This window comes from Mesoplodon mirus (assembly GCF_964341445.2).
Source record: "Mesoplodon mirus genome assembly, chromosome: 8".
Lineage (NCBI taxonomy): Eukaryota > Metazoa > Chordata > Mammalia > Artiodactyla > Ziphiidae > Mesoplodon > Mesoplodon mirus.
In genome coordinates, this window is record NC_138984.1 from 86,390,078 (window position 1) to 86,413,644 (window position 23,567).

The 23,567-nt window shown below is 35.9% G+C and overlaps 1 protein-coding gene across 3 annotated transcripts in view; it reads right to left on the minus strand.

Moving 5' to 3' along the window:
* Window positions 1-23,567, minus strand: part of SLC25A12 (solute carrier family 25 member 12) — a 92,969-nt gene that overhangs the window by 44,699 nt on the left and 24,703 nt on the right. For 2 of the 3 annotated variants that reach the window (XM_082631167.1, XM_082631166.1), the window contains exons 4-5: window positions 18,491-18,606; window positions 10,257-10,396 (exon numbers count right to left, since the gene is read on the minus strand). In XM_082631167.1, the coding sequence (XP_082487293.1) occupies window positions 10,257-10,396; window positions 18,491-18,606 (256 nt within the window). Of the gene's footprint in view, window positions 1-10,256; window positions 10,397-13,785; window positions 13,890-18,490; window positions 18,607-23,567 lie in introns of those variants that run through there. The other variant, XM_082631168.1, reaches the window with a different exon arrangement.

Genomic DNA, 23,567 nt, shown 5'->3' on the forward strand with positions numbered 1-23,567 from the left:
AACCTTTGTTTACTTGAGAAGTTTTCATCACTGAAAACTTTTCAGAGTGTCTTTTCAGCGCTTTAAGTTCTACCTTTAAAATAACTAGTAACTCTCCTGCTTGAAGGCATTCTTATCATCCAAGAGTACTTCTGAATTACAGCTGGCTCTCCACATCCGAGGGTTCCGCATCCGCAGATTCAACCAACTGAAGCTTGAAATTCTAACGTGAAAGTTATGAATAACAAACTGCATAAATACTGTTCAGCTATCACTCTGTGTGGCTTTGAGTGATACTCATAAACTGTAGAACAATACAGAAGATCTCTGAACTTTTAAATTACTGGGCAGCTGACTTTTATAATAGGTGATATCAAAACAAAAGGTGCCAGTAATACCCTAAGGACTATATAAAAGTCAAAATTTAGAGCATTTCTGCCCTGAGGACATAGGACATAATCCAAATAAATCTGTTATCACAACATAATAATAGTGCTATTAGATGTCATTTTCACACTATTTGCAACTCTGGAAATAATATTCCTATCTAAATATATAAATATTATTCACAGATAAAGTTAAGTATTGTAATTTAATATTGTAAATATTGTAATGGCAATTTGCATTGCCATTCATTTATAAAAGCCTACAAATCAATGTTGATTTACCCTTTTCTGACATTTAAAATAGCTTTTGATAGAAGTTTCACCCTTTTACTAATTAATTATATTTTTCTATATCTCAATAGTAATTCAAAGACATTAAAATTGCCTTAGCAGGTGTTTGTCTCATAATTCATTAAGTTATACATTTGTTTTATATGGTTTTCTATATTTGTATGATATTTAACAATAAAACAAGTTTGTTTTTTTTTTTAATTTTTATTTATTGATTTATTTTCTGCTGCATTGGGTCCTAGCTGCTGCGGGTTTTCTCTAGTTGAGGTGAGCGGGGGCTACTCTTCGCTGCGGTGCACGGGCCTCTCACTACGGTGGCCTCCCCTGCTGTGGAGCATGGGCTCTAGGTGCACGGGCCCAGCAGCCGTGGCCTGCGGGCTCTAGAGCACAGACTCAGCAGTTGTGGCACACAGGCCCGATCGCTCCGCGGCATGTGGGATCCTCCCGGACCAGGGACCGAACCCGTGTCCCCCGCATTGGCAGGTGGACTCTCAACCAATGCACCACCAGGGAAGTCCCAAAACAAGTTTTTAAAATATTTTTTCTTAGCAGGTTGATAGGCTAGAGGCAAGTATATCAAACCTACTAAATCTTTCAATAATCTTAACTTTTAAAAAATTTAATAACAACATTGTGGAAAACATCTAAACATTTTAACATCCATCATCACACATGTAAATATTTGAATTTGAAATATTTATACATATTCAAATATTCTATTGGTCTTGAAAAGACCAACAGAAGTAGAGAAACTAAAAGTCAACTGGTAAAAATGTATGAAAGATAGAGTACAAAATAAACAACCAGCATGATTTGACAAAGTTTTCTTTCCAACCCCTTCTGCTTTTTAAAAATTTCAACTTATTAAAGTATAATTGACAAATAAAATTATAATACACTTAAAGTGTACAATGTGATGATTTGATATATGTATATATTGTGCAAGGACTCCCAGCATTGAGTTAATTAAACACATCCATCACCTCACATATTTATCTTTTTTTTTTTTGATGAGAGCACTTAAGTTCTACTCTCTTAGCAAATTTCAATTATACAATACAGTAATATTGTCAGCACATTATACATTAGATCTTCAGATCTTATTTATCTTATAACAAAGTTTGTGCCCTTTTTCCAGCCTCTTCCTATTTCTCCCACCCACTAGCCACTATTCTACTCTGTTTCTACATGTACAACTTCTTCTTTTTTTTAATTCTACATGTAAGTGATACCATGGAGTGTTTGTCTTTCTATGTCTGGCTTATTTCACTTAGCATAATGCCCTCCAACTTCATCCATGTTGCTGCAAACGAGAGAATTTCCTTTTTTTTAAGTTGAAAAATATTCCATTGTATGAATGTGGAATAATATACGTATATACATACATATATATACACATACACACACACACACACACATATATATACACACACCACATTTTCTTTATCCATTCTTTTGTCAATGGACACTTAGGTTGTTTCTACACCTTGGCTACTGTGATAATGCTGCAATAAACACAGGAGTACAAAAAAAAAGTAAACACAGCAGTACAGATAATCTCTTTGAGATGATGATTTTATTTCTTTTGGATATATACTCAGAAGTAGGATTGCTGGATCACAGTAGCTCTATTTTAACTTCCTGAGGAACTTCCATACTGTTCTCCATAATAGCTGTACCAGTTTACTTTCCCATCAACGGTGTACACGGGTTCCCTTTCCTCCACATCCTTGACAGCATTTGTTGTCTTTGGTCTTTTTAATAACAGACATCCTAAAGAGTACAAGGCGATATTTCATTGTGGTTTTGATTTGCATTTCCCAGATGATTAGCAATGCTAAGCAACTTTTCATGTACCTGTTGGCCATCTATATGTCTTCTTTAGAAAAATGTCTATTGTGGTCCCTTGCCCATTTTTTAATTGCGTTTTGGGGGGGGGTTGTTTTGTTTTGCTACTGAGTGGAATGAGTTCCTTGTATATTTTGGATATTAACCCCTTATCAGATATGTAGTTTGAAAATATTTTCTCCCATTCCATAGCTTGCCTTTTCTTTTTGTTGATGGTTTCCTTTGCTGTGCAGCTTTTCAGTTTGATGTAGTCCTATTTGTTTATTTTTGCTTTTGTTTATTTTATTTTTTAATTTGATGTCAAATTCAAAAAATCATTGTCAAGATTGAAGCCAAGGAGCTTACTCCCTCTGTTTTCTTCTAGGAGTTTAAAGTTTCAGGTCTTATGTTCAAGTTTCTAATCCATTTTGAGTTGATTTTTATGTATGGTTTAAGACAGGAGTCCAGTTTCATTCTTTTGCCTGTGGCTGTCCAGTCTTCCCAACACCATTTATTAAATAGACTATCCTTTCTCCACTGTGTATTCTTGGCTCTTTTGTCAAAAATTAATTGACCATATATGCATGGGTTTATTTCTGGGCTCTCTATTCTGTTCCACTGATCTATGTGTCTGTTTTATGACAATATCATACTATTTTGAATACTATACCTTTGCAATATAGTTTGAATTCAGGAAGTGTGATGCCTCCTGCTTTGTTCTTTCTCAAGATTACTTTGGCTATTTGGGGTCTTTTGTGGTTCCATACAAATGTGAGGATTGTTTTTTCTATTTCTGTGAAAAACGCCTCTGGAAGTTTGATAGGGATTGCAATGAATCTATAGATCACTTTGGGTAGTATGGACATTTTAACTATTAACTATTCCAATCCATGAACACAAAATATCTTTCTATTTATTTATGTCTTCAATTTCTTTCATCAATGTCTTATAGTTTTCAGTTTACATATCTTTTACTTCCTTAAATTTATTCCTGTTTTCTTCTTTTTAATGTTATTGTAAATGAAATTGTTTTCTTAATTTCTCTTTCCAATAGTTTCTTGTTAGTGTACTGAAATGCAACTCATTTTTGTATACTGATTTTATATCCGACAATTTTCCTGAAGTAATTTATTAGGTCTAACAGTATTTTGTGTAAGCGTAAAGTCTTCAGGGTTTTCTACATATATTATGTCCCCTACAAGCAAGGACAATTTTAATTTTAATTAATTTAATTAACTTAATTTTAATTTTTCTCGTTCCAACTTGGAAGCCTTTTATTTCTTTTTCTTGTCTAATTGCTCTAAGGACTTCCATTATTTTTTGAATAACAGTGGCAACAGTGGACATCCTTGACTTGTTCCTGATCTTAGAGGAAAAGCTTTCAGCTTTTCACTATTGAGTATGATGTTAGCTGTGGACCTGTCATCTACAGCCTTTATTATGCTGAGGTATATTCCAACTACACCTAATTTAAGAGTTTTTATCATGAAAGGATCTTGAATTTTGTCAAATGCTTTTCCTGCATTTATATCTATTGAGATGATCATGATTTTTATCCTTCATTGTAATGTATTAATGTGGTGTATTAGCATATGTTGAATCATTCTTGCATCTCAGGAGTTAAGTCCCACTTGATTATTGTATATGATCCTTTTAGTATACTACTGAATTCAGTTTGCTAATATTTGGTTGAGAATATCTGCATCTATCTTCATCAGGGATACTGACCTGTAATTTTCTTGTAGTGCCCTTGTCTGGCTTTGGTATCAGGGTAATACTGATCTTGTACAATGAACTTGGAAGAAGTATACCCTCCTATTTTTTGGAAGAGTTTGAGAAGGATTTATATTAATTCTTCTTAAAATGTTTGGTAGTATTCATCAGTGAAGCCATCTGGTCCTGGACTTTTCTTCATTGAGAGGTTTTTGCTTACTGATTCAATCTCCTTGCTAGTAACTCGTCTGTTCAGAGTTTCCATTTCTTCACGATTCAGTCTTGGTAGGTTGTATGTGTCTAGGAATTTATCCATTTCTTCTAGGTTTTCTCATTTGTTGGTGTATAACTGTTTATAGTAGTTTCTTATGATCTTTATCAGTTGTAAGGTCTCCTCCTTCATTTCTGATTTTATTTGAGACTTCTTTTTTTCTTAATCTATCTAAATGTTTGTCAGTTTTGTTTATTTTTTCAAAAAACCCGTTCTTGGTTTCATTGATCTTTTCTACTGTCTTTCTAGTCTCTATTTCATTTATTTCTCCTTTGATCTTTGTTATTTCCTTCTACTGACTTTGGGCTTATTAGTTTATTCTCTTTCAGGTTCCTTTAGGTATAAAGGTAGATTGTTTGAGATTTTTCTTTTTTCTTAATGTAGGTGTTTATCACTATAACCTTCCTTCTTAGAACTGCTTTTGCTACATCCTTTAAGTTTTGGCATGCTGTGTTTCCATTTGTCTCAAGATATTTTTTGATTTTCCTTTTGATTCCTTCTATGAGCCGTTGATTACTTAGGAGCATGTTGTTCAATCTCCAATTTGTAAATTTTCTCCTCTTCTACTTTAGTCATTCTCCCTAACATACTCCAACTTTCTATCACCCCAGTTCCAACCACATCACCCTTCAAATGAAGCAGGAATTTTTTATCTTTATTTCAGCCTTAAAATATGGTTGAAAGTGCTCTCCAAGGAAAGGATATTCCTAAGCAGCATCAGAAGCACAGAGAGCTTCACTCTATCTTACATAGACTTTCCCTTCCTCACTCTTTTTTTTCCTCCCTATTTATGCCTTTGTTATGTCTTTGTCTTTTCCATGCACGTCTTAGACTCTCAGAAATATCCAGTGGCAATCATGGGCATGATTAAGCCTTGTTAATGACATTCAGTACTGAAGAAAAGCAGAATCCTCACTACAAGAGTAATGCAAGAGTAATGCTGGAAGAATAGATTTTCTATTTTCTATTAGGTCAACAGCTGAAGGACTCCCCTGTATCTTTTAAAGATATATATTTGAAGTATCACATATGAAACTATAGAGTGTATGGGATTGGCTCCCAAATGCTCCAGTAGGGAACAGAGTGGAGAGTATAGATTAAAAAAAGACTGGCCAACATTTAATAATTGTTGAAGCTAGTTGATGGGTACATGGGGGTTCATTATACTATTCTATTTTTAAATATATTTGAAGTCTTTCAAAATAAAAAATTAAAATTAAGGACTTCAAAAAGAAGCAACCAAAGGAAAAACGTTCTGCATATAGAGCTCTCCATTTATGTAGTATAATCAAAACATCAGGGTAGAATAGATACTGTGATCACGCTAATGAGAAAAACAATACTCTGGACCTATAAAAGATAAAATAAAGATATTCTAAAGAGATAAAAATACTCTAATAAATAAAAGATAAAATAAAATAAATCTGCTCTAGATTGAAAGGGTGGGAAAGGGGAACTGAGGGAAAGGGTAAATATAGGAAGTTATGTTAAAGCTAAAGATCTTGTGTTTTTAGAAATGCATCTCATCTAACTATGGGATGAAAATAGCAGGGGTTCAGAAATCCTGTGGATTTGGATGAGACTGAACTAGTACATTTAGCTCTGTTCTCTTTCAAAACTCTACTCTTCAATAAAAATCACACTAAAGAATGAAAAACAAAACAATACAGAAACTCAAGGACAAAGAGAACAGAAAAGAAGACAGCAACTACATTTTTAAGATTAGAGGGACTTCCCTGGTGGTGTAGTGGTTAAGAATCCACCTGCCAATGCAGGGGACATGGGTTCGAGCCCTGGTCCGGAAGATCCCACATGCCGCAGAGCAACTAAGCCCGTGCACCACAACTACTGAGCCTGTGCTCTAGAGCCCGCGAGCCACAACTACTGGGCCCGTGTGCCACAACTACTGAAGCCCACACACCTAGAGCCCATGCTCTCAACAAGAGAAGCCACCGCAAGGAGAAGCCCACACAACACAACGAAGAGTAGCCCCTGCTCACCACAAGTAGAGAAAGCCCAAGCGCAGCAACAAAGACCCAAATCGGCCATAAATAAATAAATTTACACACACAAAAAAAGATTAGAGGGCAAAAGAGCAAATGACAACTGGCTTAGCAGGCCCAAGAAAACTAGAAGTGAGGAAAGCAAAAAAGCAATCCAATGTACATGACAGAATTTGCCAAAGACTTGTGAATTGGCTATACTAGTACCCCCAGAAGTAATGGTGAAGGTGAAGCTGAGAACAGGAGGCTTAGATGGAAGCCTGTTTATACAGCAATTAGTTACCTGCTATACTCCACCACAGCCAGTCCACTAGCCCTTTCCCAACCCTGGAAGACAACTAGGTGAGTCTAACAGAGGATCTCCGGACTAAGGGAGACCAGGCACAGATGAAAACAGGTAATTAAATGAAAGTCCATCTCCATACTGAATGTTGCAGACCTCTAACCCTTTTGTCTTACTCAGCAACCAGAATATCAAAAGCCAGATCTAATACTCCAGATGGGTGGCCAAATGATTATTCTGATTCCCCAATCCAAAGTAAAAGACCTGAACATATAGGCATTAGAGAGTCCCTGGAAAAAGAGCCCAGCCAAAGAACTTTACAGTAAGGTCCAGTTAATAAATCCTGCCATGAACCCAAAGCTCCCAATAAGCCTCAATCTTAATTTTAATATGAGCAGAGGACCAAGAACCACCAGACGTAGGAGAAGAGCTGCTAACATGAAAAAGAGAGACCCAAACAAAGAGAAGGAAAGTAACTTGACAGAAACAGACACTTTGCAGGGAGAAGAAAATTAAAACAAACAAACAAACAAAAAACCCTGCCTCTAATATGTTTGGAGAAGTGAGAGAAAATACTACATCCATGAAAGAACAGTATGCTATTTTTATTTTTTTTATTTTTTTTTATTTTTTTTATTTTTTTTTTTTTGCAGTATGTGGGCCTCTCACTGTTGTGGCCTCTCCCGTTGTGGAGCACAGGCTCCGGACGCGCAGGCTCCGGACGCACAGGATCAACGGTCATGGCTCACGGGCCCAGCCGCTCTGCGGCATGTGGGATCCTCCCAGACCGGGGCACGAACCCGTGTCCCCTGCATCGGCAGGCGGACTCTCAACCACTGCGCCACCAGGGAAGCCCCAGTATGCTATTTTTAAAAGAAATATTTAGAAAACCAAAAAGAACTCTTGAAAATTAGAAATATAACAAAAGAAACAATAGAAGGTTCAGAAGGAAAACAGGAGAGAAAAGAAAACTAAAGGATCATACATTTATTACATTTACTAGTTATAGACAGGAAGAAAAAATAGAAGAAAAGTAGAAAGAATATTTTCAAGAATTGAAGTACATAAGCTTTCAAATTAAAAGAGCCCCTGAATGCTCAGCACAATGAATAAAAATAAACTCACATCAAGGAATATCATCATGAAATTTCAAAATGCTGAAAAGAAAAAAATCTTAAAACCCTCCAGAGTGGAAAAAAAAAAGTTTCAAAACAGAATCAAGATTAGAATGGTACTAGACTGCTCAGTGGCAACACTGGAAGCTAGAAAACAAAAGAGATATATTTTCAAATTAGGAGGAAAATAAATTACTGAAATTCTATACCCAGCCAAACTAAAGGTAATGATAGAGCAGAGGTTTTCATATATCAAGTCTCACAAAAAAATTATTTTACTTTCCTTAGGAAGCCCCTGCAGTAAGTATTCTACCAAAAAGAGGGAGCAGGGACTTCCCTCGTGGTACAGTGGCAAAGAATTCGCCTTCCAATGCAGGTGACGTGGGTTCAATCCCTGGTCGGGGAACAAAGATCCCACATGCCACGGGGCAACTAAGCCCACGCACCGGGACTAATGAGCACGCACGCCTCAACCAGAGAGCCCGTGTGCCGCTGACTACAGAGCCCATGCACTCTGGACCCCCCGTGCCACAACTAGAGCAAGAAAACCCACATTCCACAACTAAAGAGAAGCCTGCGCACCACAACGAGCGCCACAACAAAAACTCCCACGTGCCACAACGAAGACCTGACACAGCCAAACAAATAAATAGATCAACTAAATATTTAAAAAAAAAGAGGAAGCAAACCGTAATAAAGGAAGAGATGAAATCCAGCAAATGAGAGGTTCAACATAACAGAAAAGCAGATGGACTCCCCAGGATGAAGGTGAAGGGAGATCACAAGCTGACAGCTATGTAGTAAGTACAAAGTCCAGTATCAGACAGTTCCAGAAAATGGTGTAGGGGCTGTGGAAAACAGTCTGGCAGTTCCTCAAAAAGTTAAAATTACCATATGACCCAGTAATCTCACACCTTAGGGATATACTCAAAAGATTTGAAAACAGGTATTCAAAAGCATACATGTATACCAATGTTCATAGCAGCACTATTCATAGCAGCCAAAAGGCAAGAACAACCCAAGTGTCCATCAACTAATGAATGGATAGACAAAATATGATATATCCATACAATGGAATATTATTCAGCCATAAAAACGAATGAAGGACTAATATATGCTACACACAGATAATCCTTGAAAACACTATGCTAAGAAAAAGCCAGACACAAAAATTCATATTGTATAATTCCACTGATATGAAATATCCAAAATAGGTAAATCCATAGAAAGTAAATTGGTGGTTTCAGGAGCTAAGGAAAGGCAAGAATGGGGTGTGACTGTTTAACTGGTACAGGGTTTTCGTCTGGGGTAATGAAAAGGTTTCAGAATTAGAGCTGGTAGGACTTCCCTGGTGGCACAGTGGTTAGGAATCCACCTGCCAATGCGGGGGACTCGGGTTCGATCCCTGGTCCAGGAAGATCCCACATGCCGCGGAGCAACTGAGCCCGTGCGCCACAACTACTGAGCCTGCACTCTAGAGCCCGTGAGCCACAACTACTGAGCCCGTGAGCCACAACTACCAAAGCCCGCACTCCCAGAGCCTGCGCACCGCAACAAGAGAAGCCACCGCAATGAGAAGCCCGTGCACCACGATGAAGAGTGGTCCCCGTTCGCCGCAACTAGAGAGAGCCCGCGCGCGGCAACGAAGACCCAACGCAGCCCCAAAATAAATAAATAAATTTTAAAAAATAATAATAATTAGAGCTGGTGGTTGCACAACACTGTGAATGTACTAAACTGTGCACTTTCACATGGTTAATTTTATGTTAAGTGAATTTTACCTCAAATTTTTTTAAAAAGAAAGCAAGCTTCTGGATTGCTCCAAGAGGATGAAATTGACCAAACACCTACTCTGTTTTAAGCATATTAAAATGAGATTTTAGTAACTGAAGCCAAGTCTGAGAATGAATTGGCATTAATATACAGAAAATGAAATAATAAAAATTAGAATTGCTAAGAAAATCATTTTAGTCATGCACAGTGTTTACAGAATTGTGGTGATTCAAATATGGTTACCAATCTAAGCAGAATCACGACATAATTATGTGGAGGGAGGGGAGAGAAAATGTCCAAGTCTGTGATAGAGGGGGAAAGGTGAAAAAGCTAGCTCCTAATCTTCCATAGTTCAAATTAAATAATACCTAAAAGTGAAAAATTAAAAAGTAGAAGTGCCAGCACATGTTTATTATTTAAAGCTAGGAAAGTAAACACCGAAAGGAACAATTACGAAAATTTAAATAAGTTGCCTCTGGGAGTGAGAAATGAAAAATGGGGGTGAAATGCCACAGAGGATTGCTATTTTTTGTAATAAACCTAATAAAGCTAAAAGGGAAGGAGATGGAGGAGGAATGGTATATATTTACGCTGGTTATGAAAAACTAAGCTCACCTGAAGAAATTGTGTGAATTCTGTGTAGTTAAGATGCTTCTTCCGATTATGCCCAAAATGCAGCCGGATAAATTCACAGTCCCAGTTAAAAGGGATATGATGATGAATAGTAGTCTGTCCAAAAATTTCTTTGACATTTTCTTGAAAGGGAAAACAAAAATAAATAAATTATATCTGGAATAAGTAGTTTAGTCCACTGCAATGTTCCTACAGAAAGAAATTAAGAGAAATTTTAAAAGTCAATATTATCTGTTTCTACTAACATTAGCTGCAAAATTTTTGTGCTCAGAAACCCATGCACAGGAGCACAATTGATACAAAATATAATTTTACAGTTAAGATTGTGTACCAGTACATATAAGGCCATGAGATTTTTAATTTCTCTTGATTTAATTTTAATTAGGAAGTGATTTATATCTTGCATTATAAATGGCTGCTACTTTGCATTCCAGTATAAAATCAATAGTGTTTTCCCGGTTCCTCAAGGAGTCGAATTAAGCCCTTTATCAGAAGCATGAATACCTAAATTACAGTATAATGCAATATTTGTCATACTAAGTATGGCTTGATTGAGGCTTGATTATTACATTCACACTAGCCTGAATATGTCTATTGAAGATAGGTATAAGAAATACTATCAAAAGCATATCATTAGCTCAGCAGCAAGCACCTTATTAAAAGCTTCTGATATTGTCAAAAATATGGTCTTGACACAAAGCTTCAAGATCCCCATAAAAACCATGATTATTAGTCTCAGCTATTAAAATATTTTAAGATAAGTGAAATTAGTGATTCACTTTTAAGTAAAGAAGGACTAAACACAGTATACTAACTTTTAGATAGGAACCAGTCACACTGTGTAATATACAACCAAAACCCTCTGACAGCTTGTCTTCATGCTCTACAAAGTCATTCGCTTTCTTTCACCGTTCTACACTTACTATGAAAGTCAATTCACAAATGACTGGTACTTTAACAAGCATAGACTGGATAGACTAATTTAGAAGCTCATGCCAAAAAAAAAAAAAAAATCGTTAACAAAGTTAAGAAAGCAGGAAGCCCGTTTTACTGATGTCTTAAGAACAAAATTATTTTCAAATTTAAGCCAATTATATTAGTGAAAGGATTTTACTATCTATAGCTATCAATTATACTAAAGAATTAGTAAATACAAGCTTAATGTTTTATAATCTCCAACTATGCTATTTTACCTAATTTCTGCAAATTCTTTGAGTAAGATATAAATCTCATATTGTAAATGGTTTAATGGATTCCCTTTAGTTTTAATATACTTTGGTTTTTTTTTGATAAAAGCATTGTTATGCTGGGGGAGCAGGAGGGAGTGTAAGAATCCTGAACTGGAAATCCTACCAGTCTGGACTCAACATGACAGCTCTGAATAGGTCACAGTGATTAGTCAGTTGGAAGGCGGCATTGGATGTCACTGGGGAGATGGGATTCTCATCTTTTCTTTCAAATGGAATGTAGCATTTATTTCTGGCCTAAATAGCAACAGTATTTCAGAGTTTTCAAATTATGTCAATTATTTTCATCTTCCATAAACACAAATTAAATATGAGTTTTTGTTTCTGAAAACAAAGAATTAACGCAATACAGCAAGTCATGGGATCCTAACCAACACAAAGGATTACCCGTGAATCTATATGAAACTTCAACAAGTTGTAAGATATGTTAAAGTTTACAAAATAATTAAAATAATAAGGATGGCAAAAAACTATTTAGAGTTAAAAGTATTATGGCCGGTTAGCAAAGATTTTTTTAGGATCCTCCTAATTCAATTAATTAGTTGCTTCTCTTTCCAAATTAATTAATTTGATTTCTTATTTTAAGTGTTAAACTAAGGGACTATGAAAAAATTAATGGAAAGCATATTAGGATAACTTAAATTACTACATATATTTAAGTAACATTAAGATAAATTATTAAAGGGAATGAGTTATTTTATAACCTTTATTTTAAAGGTCACAACTCCCAAAACTCAACTATTTGATAAGAAATATACATATTGCTAACTAAATAAGTTTTATATAACAGTGGAATAAAACTGAATTCCCTTTGTATGACTGGAAAATATCAGAATCTCAAGTACAAAACTATATCAAATAAAGCCAAAGATTAAAAAGCCTTCAAACTTATGAAAATTTAATGAACCATGAAAATTGTCTTCTGTTATCACAAAAAGGATATTTATAAACCAAAATTACAATGTATAATTTACATTCAGAAAAATAGTTCTAAAATAAAAACTTTTAACTAAAATCTTATTTTGTAAACTACTTAGCAACCTTTAAATAAAATCTTACAATACCTTTGAAACAATTAAAATGATGGCTTAAATTACTCATAATAATTTTCCCAAATATATAAGTGTCATTTTCCATGAATATTTGTTTAAACATTTCTCCCTTCACCCAAAGTGGTCAGTTGACAGCTTTGTATACGGTTTTATTATGACCATTATTATATGCTGTGGTTTATTAACTACCCCCAGACACTTTTAATTATTTTAGCCATGTCACAGGCTACAAAATTTCAAAGCTACTTTGGCACCTCTTGATATTCCACTTCCCTTCTGTTACTATTTCCACTACCAACTGCCTAAGGCTAAATCAGGAAGCTTACAGAAATAATTAGTACAACTATTGTTTTGAAATCAAATTCATAATTACCACTTTACTTTTACCAGGATATGTTTACTAAAAAAAAAAAAAAAGTTATACAAAAGCTCCAGAACTGGAGAGCTTATACTTGTGTGCGGCAATAGCCCAAAGAGCTGATGATCTTACCTTACCCAGTTTTATCAGGTTCTGTATGACATGAAAGGGAGCACCAATAATCTCAGATATACCCAGTATATCTAACTGAAACTACACAGCAAGTTTCCCCCCAGAGAGAATCCCGTCTTTCCAGTGGCAAACAAGGGTCTTTAGCTCTCCAAGGAGTGCTATTTCAGTGGCCACAGTTCTGGCTTGGATGAAAGGGATATGATAGTCACATCTTATTGGCAACAAGATCATGATCGAGTGTTTTATACTAGGTTGGCACTGCTAAGGGAAATAGGAATCCATTTGTTTTCTGACATATAGAAAACAAAAGACCACTTTTTCACTTCCTGCAGAGCATGGGCTCATGAAAGAGATGATTTATAATTCCTCTGAAAAGGGAATCGGGGCCAGATACAAAAGTAGCCTGCCATTATGTTCTCTTTGCTTAAAGGAGAGGAGTACAATGATTTGTCAGGAGGGCAGGTAATGGTGACAACTGTGATTAAGTAAAAATGTTCACAGACATATAACATTAGTCAGTTTAGCTGTATCAGTCACTTATGATGATTGTACTAGATGAAATACATCGAAGCATATATATTATGTAAATATGTCTTAACAGAGGTTTTAATTTCCCCAGCAGCCCACACTGTGTCTCCCCATCTCATCCACCCTCATCCCTCCCCTGGTCCTTATGGGAGCTTCCTACTGGTCTTGTTCACCTTTCTGCAGTACAAAATTACCTCTGACCGGGGCTGGCACTCTTCTCCAAGACTGCCGCCATGCCTGTTCCATGAATGAGCCTGGAAGGAGCTGCTGTACCAACGGTGTGGCCAGAGAACTCCTCCTGTAGGTATACAAGCCATCAGCCCTGTGACACAGCCCACCTACCATCAGCCCAACGACATCCTGATTTCAAGGATTCCAGCCCAGCAGGAGCCACTCCTTCAAACTTATAGGCTTGAGATCAAACATTTTTATTGTCAGGGAAAAAAAATGTCCTCAGTAGCTGAGTTTCACCTGCACAGTTCTTAAAGTGAAGTCAGAGAGGCTTTTAGAAGGACTCCCACCAGGAACAATGAATATCCTTTTGTATAACTGAACAAAAACAATGGCAAGACTTGCAGAAGTAAAGAGTTTCTCAGTGAGGGAAAACTTGGGGGGAAAGAAGAGGAACAACTAAGAAACTAAAAAAGAAAAAAAAGGAAAACAAACAACAACAAAAAGATCAACAACAGGAGCTTGTAGAAGGAGTCCCAGCCAACCCAGCATGTCAGGCCAGACTTCTAGGTTCTATTTCCAGGTGGCTCATTAGTTTCCGGGGTGACCTCTTCTATTTTACTGAGGGAAAAGTATTTCTATTAACCCTTTACCTACCTCCAAAAGGGACTACTGTACAATCAGTCAACAGAGTAGTCCTGCTGCCAAATATATGTAAAGGTTCACTTCTCAGGAAAAATGAGTTTACATTTAAAGAGCATCTATTACTATAGAAGTTAGATGCTTCAACAATCTATCACCAAATGGCATAAAAACAAGTAAAACCATGTCCTCTTTTTACCTCAAATTCTAAGCTACTCCATAGCCTTGAATATTAATGTGACCTTCTCTGCGATATCTGAAAGCAGTCTCAAAAAGTATTCCTGATTTAATTTGAACACCCAAGTGAAGCTCTCATTCTTACCAAGTTAAACTAGGCATTTATTATCATTAGAATTTCATATTATGCCATGTCTATTGCTTTGTTTCCACTGAGAGGATATGACATTTTTCATATCTAGACTTCCATCTCCTAAATCTTTTTAACAATAGCAGTGGTCATGCCTGAAACAGCCCAATCAGATTATTATTCCCTTTAGGGAAAAAGAGTCTGTTTTAGAGGCACAAATGGAACACATTTTTATTTGTTATACATAATGATGGTCAAACACAGTACAAAATCAAAAGGAATTCCTACTTTTTGAGGGTTCTACAGTTGGGGTAAAGATGTGCCCCTGGAAAAGTTTTCTTCAGAGAGTTCCCATTCCCAGGCAAACACTTTGGAACACAATGTTGATGAGATTTTTAATAGAAAATTTAGAATATATAACATGTTTTATATTCATTTATTAGTTAATAGGTAAGAGTGTTGTTGGGGTTTTTTTTTTAGAATGATTACATCCTTGTTAAAGCAATAGGCTTTTTTTTTTTTTAACTTGGGACAAATGCATGGCAACTATTGACAACACAATGTAGAACAGCTGGTTATCTAGGGTACCTCAATCTAATTCTATTGAGCAGAATATCCAGTACACTAGTGGACAACAGTGAGACCAAGGCAAGTTTACACGATATCTAGCACACACCAGTCATGCAATGGCCCCTATAAGGCTCATGCCACCAGGCAGAAACAGATATACAAACCATTAAGTAATCATCCACAGCATGCATTAGAAGTTTTACTAAAAGAACACCAAAGAAGAAACAACTAATGATTTTATTCACTCTTTTAAAAACTCCAAAACCCTCTCTTGAGCTTGTACATTCTAAAATGGATGACCAAGGTCTCAATGTAAGTCCTCTTGCCCAGAGCAGAGGTATCTCTAATTAAAAAAAAAAAAACTTGTCCAGCATTCAAGTAAATGTTGTTCAATACTGCTATATATAAATATTTGCAAAGATACACACAATTTAAGTACACAATTTGATGTGTATAAAAAGCATATCTAAGAAAAAAGCATAGATAAGAATATACACAAGTACACAGATAACATCATCATCATAGTCCATGAGATATACTGACGGCGTAATAGTCTTTCCCCACTCCATTACACCTTGCATCCAATATTCTCTCCCACCTTTCTCTTCTGATGTGCACAAGAAAAATCTATACTTTAAATAAGCTCCAAACTAGGAAACATAAGGCCACCTGGTGAAAAGGATTTAGAGTTAGAATGGATCTAAATTTTCCTTTTATCTAAACATACGTCTACAAATACAAAAGCACAATTCATTTTATTAAGTGAGTACAAACATGAAAACTGACCTTTATCACAGATCCAAAATCCTATTAAAACAAACTCCAAGTTAATTATTTCCTTATGTTGAAATTCTGTAGTCTCGAATACAGCCTGAAATGAGTGGGCCTTAGAAATTTTGTTAAATGGCGTCTGTAACAGTTGCAATGCTTTTCTTCTTTTCTTAAGAATATAAAATTAAAATTTCTCTCCTTCATTATGATTCTTTTCATTTTAGTTAAGAAAGTTTGTCTAAAAATGAATCCTCAAAATTAGGGATGTAGGGCAGGGAGGGGAAATGGTCAAGGTCCCCAGCAAATAGGTGAGCACCATCAAGAGAACCATCCAGTTGGCCAGGGACCACAGGAACAATGTCGAAAGGGAGCTCAATTTTATCTCATTCCGTAAGAATCTTCCTAACTCTAGATTATGGAGCAGCAGAATGAAGGATTCTGGAGGGTTTATATGCTCTTCAGTTCATAACAGGTGCTATAAAAACTAAAACGGATTTGTTCTCATTTTAATCCTAATTATATTTTCTTGAAATTTTAACTCATAAATCATAGCCTGAGGGAAAAACAACAGATCTATAAAATGCTAAAGTTGGAGTCTAATTACTACAAGTTTTCATTTGCATGAAATAATGTGTGTATAAACCACTCAGCTACTTCCTACACATTTTAATCTGCTAATCAACAATGGCATGAGTCTCTATTGTTAGTCTGTTGAATAAACTGACTTGAGTGACTTATTTTTAAAATAGAAATTGGAAAAAGCAATCAAATGGAGGAGACACAAAGAATCATGATACCAAGGTAAAGGGGACCAAAAAAAATAGAATTTGGTTTTGGGAAATCTAATTCTTAAGAAATGGACGCAACAGAAGCACGGGCATACTGTCACTAAGGCAGATATTTATATCAAGTTATTTCCCAAGCATCTGTGCATCACATTTGGAAATAAGGTATATGAGCATGTGTGATACCTATTGAAAATAGAAAATGCAGCATTCTCAGCAGTACAGGGTTAATGCTGAATGATGAGATGATAAAGGCTTTATGCTTTAAACTATAAAATCTAGGTGTTTCTGAGGAAAATCAACATTCTTTAGGAGGCAGAATGGCCAGAGCTTGCTCCAAAGCAGAGAGAATGCCAAGATAAACACAGACACCTAAAGAGCTCTGCATAGGTATTTATTTGGGAAAATCTTCTGACAACAGAAGACAACTGGGTCAGTGGGCAGAAGGAAGGAAACAATCAATGCCAAGCTAGAACATGTGCCCACTAAGATGACAGCAAAGGCACCACTGGTCCTTTCAAATACCTGTACTTTCTCACCATTCTCACCATAGTAGCGATACATCTTCCTTTGGGTTTAACGAGAGGATATTTGTTTTATAACCAACACTACAGTGAATAAATATGTAGCATTGTGGCTCAGGGGAAGCCTGATTTCCAAGAGTTTCTCTACCACATATTGATTCCAATTCACACCACTAAAGGGGTTCAAGTTCAGTTTTACAAGATGAAAAAGTTCTGGAGATCTGTTTCATTACAATGTGAATATACTTAACACTATTGAACTGTATGCTTACAAATGGTTAAGATGCTCAGGTTTATGTTAGGTGTTGTTTTACCACAATAAAAAAAATCCAAATATTAAAAAAAAAAGGGAGGAGTGCTCTAGGTCCTTGATAACACTACATTATTTTTATTGAAAAGCCTCTTGCAGGAAAAATTAGCTGATACTCTTACTAAACACATACTAATTTCTACAAGTAAGCCTCTTCAAAAAACTAATACATGGCTATAGATAGAAATCCTAGCTTGTATGCTTTGAGACATCCACAATGTGCTAGATTATGTGCCTACCAAAGGATTTAAATTGATTTTCACATCCAATTCAAATGGCAACTTTAATATTCTAGCCTTGTTGCCTAAAACCAAAAATCTAAAATGGGGGTTCAGAGAATGCTAACTATTCTTGCCTTAACTCCCTCCTTCAGTTCCGTTCTTAGGTGTTAAAATGACATAGCAGCAATTTTCCAAAGATGCTCCAGAGAAGCTCTGAACTCTCTACCCCCAAATTCCTGAAGGTATGAGATGATTAATCCACGTTGTTCAGTATGTTTCATAAAAAATGTTGCCCAGGCTGGCCCAGAACAAGATAAGTTTACACCACCTACTTTAGGAATGTGAAAGTGTCAGAGAGTCAATGAGTTGAAGCAACAACATTTCTAAATTCCTTAATTTTTTGCAATAGTCTAATGCTTAAAAGAAAATAAAGCCATTTTAATTTTATCTATGTAAATCTTTTTAGGAAATTAATACTTCATTTTTTGACTAGCTCTTAAATAAGCAGCAATCTATATGCAGTTACTAAATTTAGCAATTAAAAACTGAACCAGCCTCACTAACTTCACTTAAACATATAATCTTTTTTTTTTCTTACCAAATGTCACCTCTCCATTTCCACTCTTGTCAAACAATTGGAAAGCCACCATGAACATGGAATCTGGAGCACATAAAACAGATTCAAATGCCAAAAACTCTTGATAGGAGATCAACCTGGAATAAAATATAAAATATTATCGGCTGGTAAGCTGCCTTTACAGTATGAATTGTAGCTCAGGGTAACCAAATAACTGATGAAGGGAAGTGGCTCTTTATAGTGGTATTCCAGATAAGAAAGAAAGAAGGAATGATAGAATGTTACCGTTTTGTAAACCCTTAACTCATTAATGGACCTGGGTAATGATCAATAGCCTCTAACATGGCAAGAAGAAAGAGACTAGACTGAAAATAATTGAACCTGAATCTGATCAAGTCTCTAGATCAGGGTTTCTAAAGCTTGGCCCTCAATCGTGCCATTTGAAGCTGGATAACTCTTTGCTGTGGGGGGCCTCCTGTGCATTGTATCATGATTACCAGCATCACTGGCCTCTGCCCACTAGATGCCAATAGCACCCGCCCCACTGAGAACCACTGCTTTAGATGTAATCAACAATTTACAGAAAAATACAAAGGACAAAGGAACATCTCAAATTAAACATTACCACAGAAACACAATCAGCAAAAATGCAGACTGGGAAACTACAGAGTGAACATTCTGTATATGAAAATAAAAAAGAACTTTTAAAGAAGATACGGAGGAGAACCTCATTAAAGACCTAAGAGATGTAGCAATTAATTACAAAGATACAGATCTTATTTGGATTCTGATTAAAGCAAAGTAAAAAAAATTTTTTTTTTAGTTTATAAGAAAATCAGGAAATGGAAATACTGTTACAACACAAATGCTTGATGATATTAAGACATCAAAGTTTTTGAGGAGGTTTTGTTTTGTTTTTGGTAATTTTTCTTATCTTCTAGAAATACACACTGAGATATTTACAGATGAAATATGTCACCTGGAATTTGCTTCAAAATACTCCAGAGGATGGAGGAATGGGTGGAGGTATAAGTGAAACAAATTTAATAATTATCTTAATAATTATTAAAAGTGGGTGTATTCACTTCATTAAAGTGAACCCTAAGATGAACTGGGGACTTTGGTGATTATGATGTGTCAGTGAAGTTCATCCTTGGTTAAAAAAAAAAAGGTCTTAAAAAAGAATTAACACTCAGGGTAGACATTTTTGGCAAAACTTTTATTTCACTTTTATATATGTATACATATTATATATGTGTGTGTGTTTGTTGGATTGTGATGTAAAATGTACTTTTTAGGTCAAAAAAGTTTGCAGGCCACTGTGGTTAAATTATACTGGCAAATAAAAGCACAAACTAACCTCAAAAAAAAGTGGGCGATGAGTATATTGCATTTATTATACTACTCTTTGTTTTGTATATGTTTGAAATGTCAATAATAAAATTTTTAAAGGAAAATTCAAAACCAAAGGGAAGAAAACTAAAACTTATTTCATCCCATACTACTCAAGGTTGTGAAATTAGCCAGTGGCCAAAACTACACTGAAATTGCCTTCAGTGATCTTATGGAGTAGGCATATGCTAGTTTAGAGTCATCTTCCACAACAAATCTTGCTGCAAATATTTCATACCATGTTGCTGCTACTGATAGTGACTAGTATCCAAGTGACAGTATATATCCAAGAAATACATATAACAGTATCTCAAATGGGCTGATTTGGACAATACATTTACAGCCACCCTATCCAAAGGAACAGACCTAATTCTTAATGTAGCTTCTAGGCCCACAGGATCTGACTTCTCCATATCTCTTCCCTGCTCTCTGCACTCCAGGCCATTCATTTTAAGCTCCTAAAACAATGCATGCTCCTTCCACTCAGGGCCATCATTCAGCAATTCATTTTCCTTGGAATGATCCCACCATCTCCAAACTTCTGTCCATTTAATTTCCACCCAGTCTTTCTTTCTTCCTTTCTTTCTTTCCTTCTTTCTTTCTTTCTTTCTGTATTTATTTATTTATTTATTTATTCATTCATTCATTCATTCATTTATGGCTGTGTTGGGTCTTCGTTTCTGTGTGAGGGCTTTCTCTAGTTGCAGCAAGCAGGGGCCACTCTTCATCGCGGTGCGTGGGCCTCTCACTATCGCGGCCTCTCTTGTTGCAAAGCACAGGCTCCAGACGCACAGGCTCAGTAGTTGTGGCTCACGGGCCCAGTTGCTCTGCAGCATGTGGGATCTTCCCAGACCAGGGCTCGAACCCATGTCCCCTGCATTGGCAGGCAGATTCTCAACCACTACTCCACCAGGGAAGCCCCAACCCCAGTCTTTACATAGCTCATCTCAAATATCATTTCCTCAAGAGAATCATCTTAAAGTCCCCAGATGACTTCACATCCCCTTCACACCTTACAGCAGTACTGTACTTTTTTAGTGCCCCTCACAGAATTCTTGTTAAAGTAATTATGTAACTCATTGTTTAAAGTCCAATTCCCCGCTAGAAGGTAGGCCTGTCAGAGCACAGGCTTGATTCAGGGTAGGAACTCATAAATCTTCTTGAATAAACCCAATTTAGAATACATGACTTCTTAGCGATACCTGTTTTCCAACATGGTATTAAGAAAGTGACTACATTTTACTTTTCATTTTATGCCCTCATTCATCTAAGACATATTTTACATTCAAAGTTACATCTTCTATTACTTAAAACACTTTTAAGTATGTTCAAATTACACAGATTACGTTATATCCAAAGCAACGATGTACACTATGCCTTCGCCCTTTTTTGAGGGAAAGAAAGGCTTTGTGGTGGTAGTATTCAGGGCACTGAAGACTATGCCCTCACTGTGCCCACGCTGAAGAATCCTTGGTGAAATTAGGAGCTTGAGTGCCTAATGAATCCTGGGAGGAACAATCGAAACTGTTTATCAGGCCACATGTTATAACACACCTTATGCATTACTAAAAAATATAGTAAAACTCAAAAGTATGATTATCAGTACACAAATTTTAGGGTAGTAAAAAAACAAAGAAGTAACAATATATCAGGTATCATCATGACTATGCACACACTCCTAAAAAGCAATGAACAATATGTGGTTTTAAGCTCTGAACAAAACTAAAGATCAATGAGAATGTATAACACAAATACAATAGTGATCTAGGAAATGAGTTAGAGTAGACTTTCACTTTCTACGTTATGTAATTCAGACACATTTGAAATTTTTATATTTATAATAAAGAATTAGCATTATTTCTTCTTCTCATAACATTAATTTTAAAAATAAAAATTAAAAGTAGCTAGGCTGATTATAGGAGGGAAGAACAATGCCCAGCATCTTGGTTTTTCCAAAACAAGTCTCAGGAATTAGACATCAAAAATACAATTACCCTGAAATACAGAATATGTAGCTTTAAAGCATATTTCATGCTCAGTAGTAAAACTTTCTGTATTTATGAGAAGACTTCAAAGACCTTTTCCTTAACTAACAAAGGTCATAAACAGTTGGCTGGCAGACTGAATTTGGCCCACCCATATGTTTTCTTTAGCATGTAAAGCATTATTTTTTTAGCTAGGTTTGTTGCCAACATTAGGAAATCCTAAGATTTCACATAAATATCCAGTTTTCTGGTTTCTCTTGATAAACTATGAACTTGGGCAACAGGTTTCTGGTTCCAAGTAGCACCAGCTTCCTGGAGCCTAGCAGAAGCTGCCTTCTTCAGAGAGACCAGGGCCTGCCAGTTATCTACACCTGCCCCTGCAGATATGAGACTCTTGCAGCGTAGATTTCCAACTAAGTGCCACTTTGTTTAAAATATAAATTCTATGGACTTTATTAAATATCTACATTTTTATCTACCAGTATATTCAAAAAGGCAAATCATATATTCATGAAATTTAGAGTCAGAAGGACCCTTAGAAAATCTGAAGAAGTGATCTGTTCAAAGACATTCAGCAACCCAGTGGGCTGCGTCAAAGACTCAACTCCTGCCTTCAATCCAGTGTTCACCATCCTGCCCCCCAACCCCAAATTTAAAGTTATAGTTGAAAAATAGAAAGGGTATCTGGTATCTATAGCAAGTAGAACATTATTATAATACTCAGCCAACCCTCAACACTCAGAGTTACCTTTGTTATACAGAGATGTACTTAAAGAAAGAAAAGTCAATTTAGAAACACAAAAGCAACTTAAAAATAAGTCATTTTATATTATTCAGCCTTAAAAAGGAATGAAATTCTGATACATCCTGCAACGTGAATGAATCTTTAAAACATTATGCTAAGTGAAATAAGCCAGATGCAAAAGAGCAAATATTGTATTGTCCCACTGATATGAAGTACCTAGAACAAATTCATAGAGACAGAAAGTAGAATAGTGGTTACCAGGAACTGGGTGTTGGGGGAGAATGGGGACTTGTTTAATGGGTATGGAGTTTCAGTACGGATGATGAAAAAGTTCTGGAGATGAAGAGTGGTGACAATAGCACAACAATGTGAATGTACTTAATGCCACTGCACTGTACACTTAAAAATGGCTAAAATGGTAAATTTTGTTATATATATTTTAATACAATAAAAAATAATAAGTCACATGGGGTTTCCCAGGTGTGCACGTTTGTCAAAACTCAGGAAATGTACCTTTAATATTTATATTTTTCACTGTGTGTAAATGTTACATCTAAAGAAAAAAACCTCAAAACAAATACTAAAATCTAGTTAATAATATGCATGCTGAAATATTTAAGAAGTCTATCAATGTCCGCAATTTACTTGAAATGTGTAAAAAAAATAAGACGGACTGATGTAAAGATAGATGGACAGACGCATGAAAAGAAGTAGAGAAAGATATTAATGGTAGAATACATGTGGTGGGTATATGGGGTGTTCACTGTAAAATTCTTTCAACTTTCCTGAATGTTTGAAATTTTTCATAATAAAATATTGGGAGGAAATGGGGAGTGGGGATAGGCCACTTATTCTCTCTGATATGCTCCTTATCTATTTTTAGCCCACAGGCATTTTATACCACATTGTAATGTAACAATACTTTTCAGAAAGCAAGAAACAGTCTGCTTATTTGGCAAGATAAAGCAAACATGTT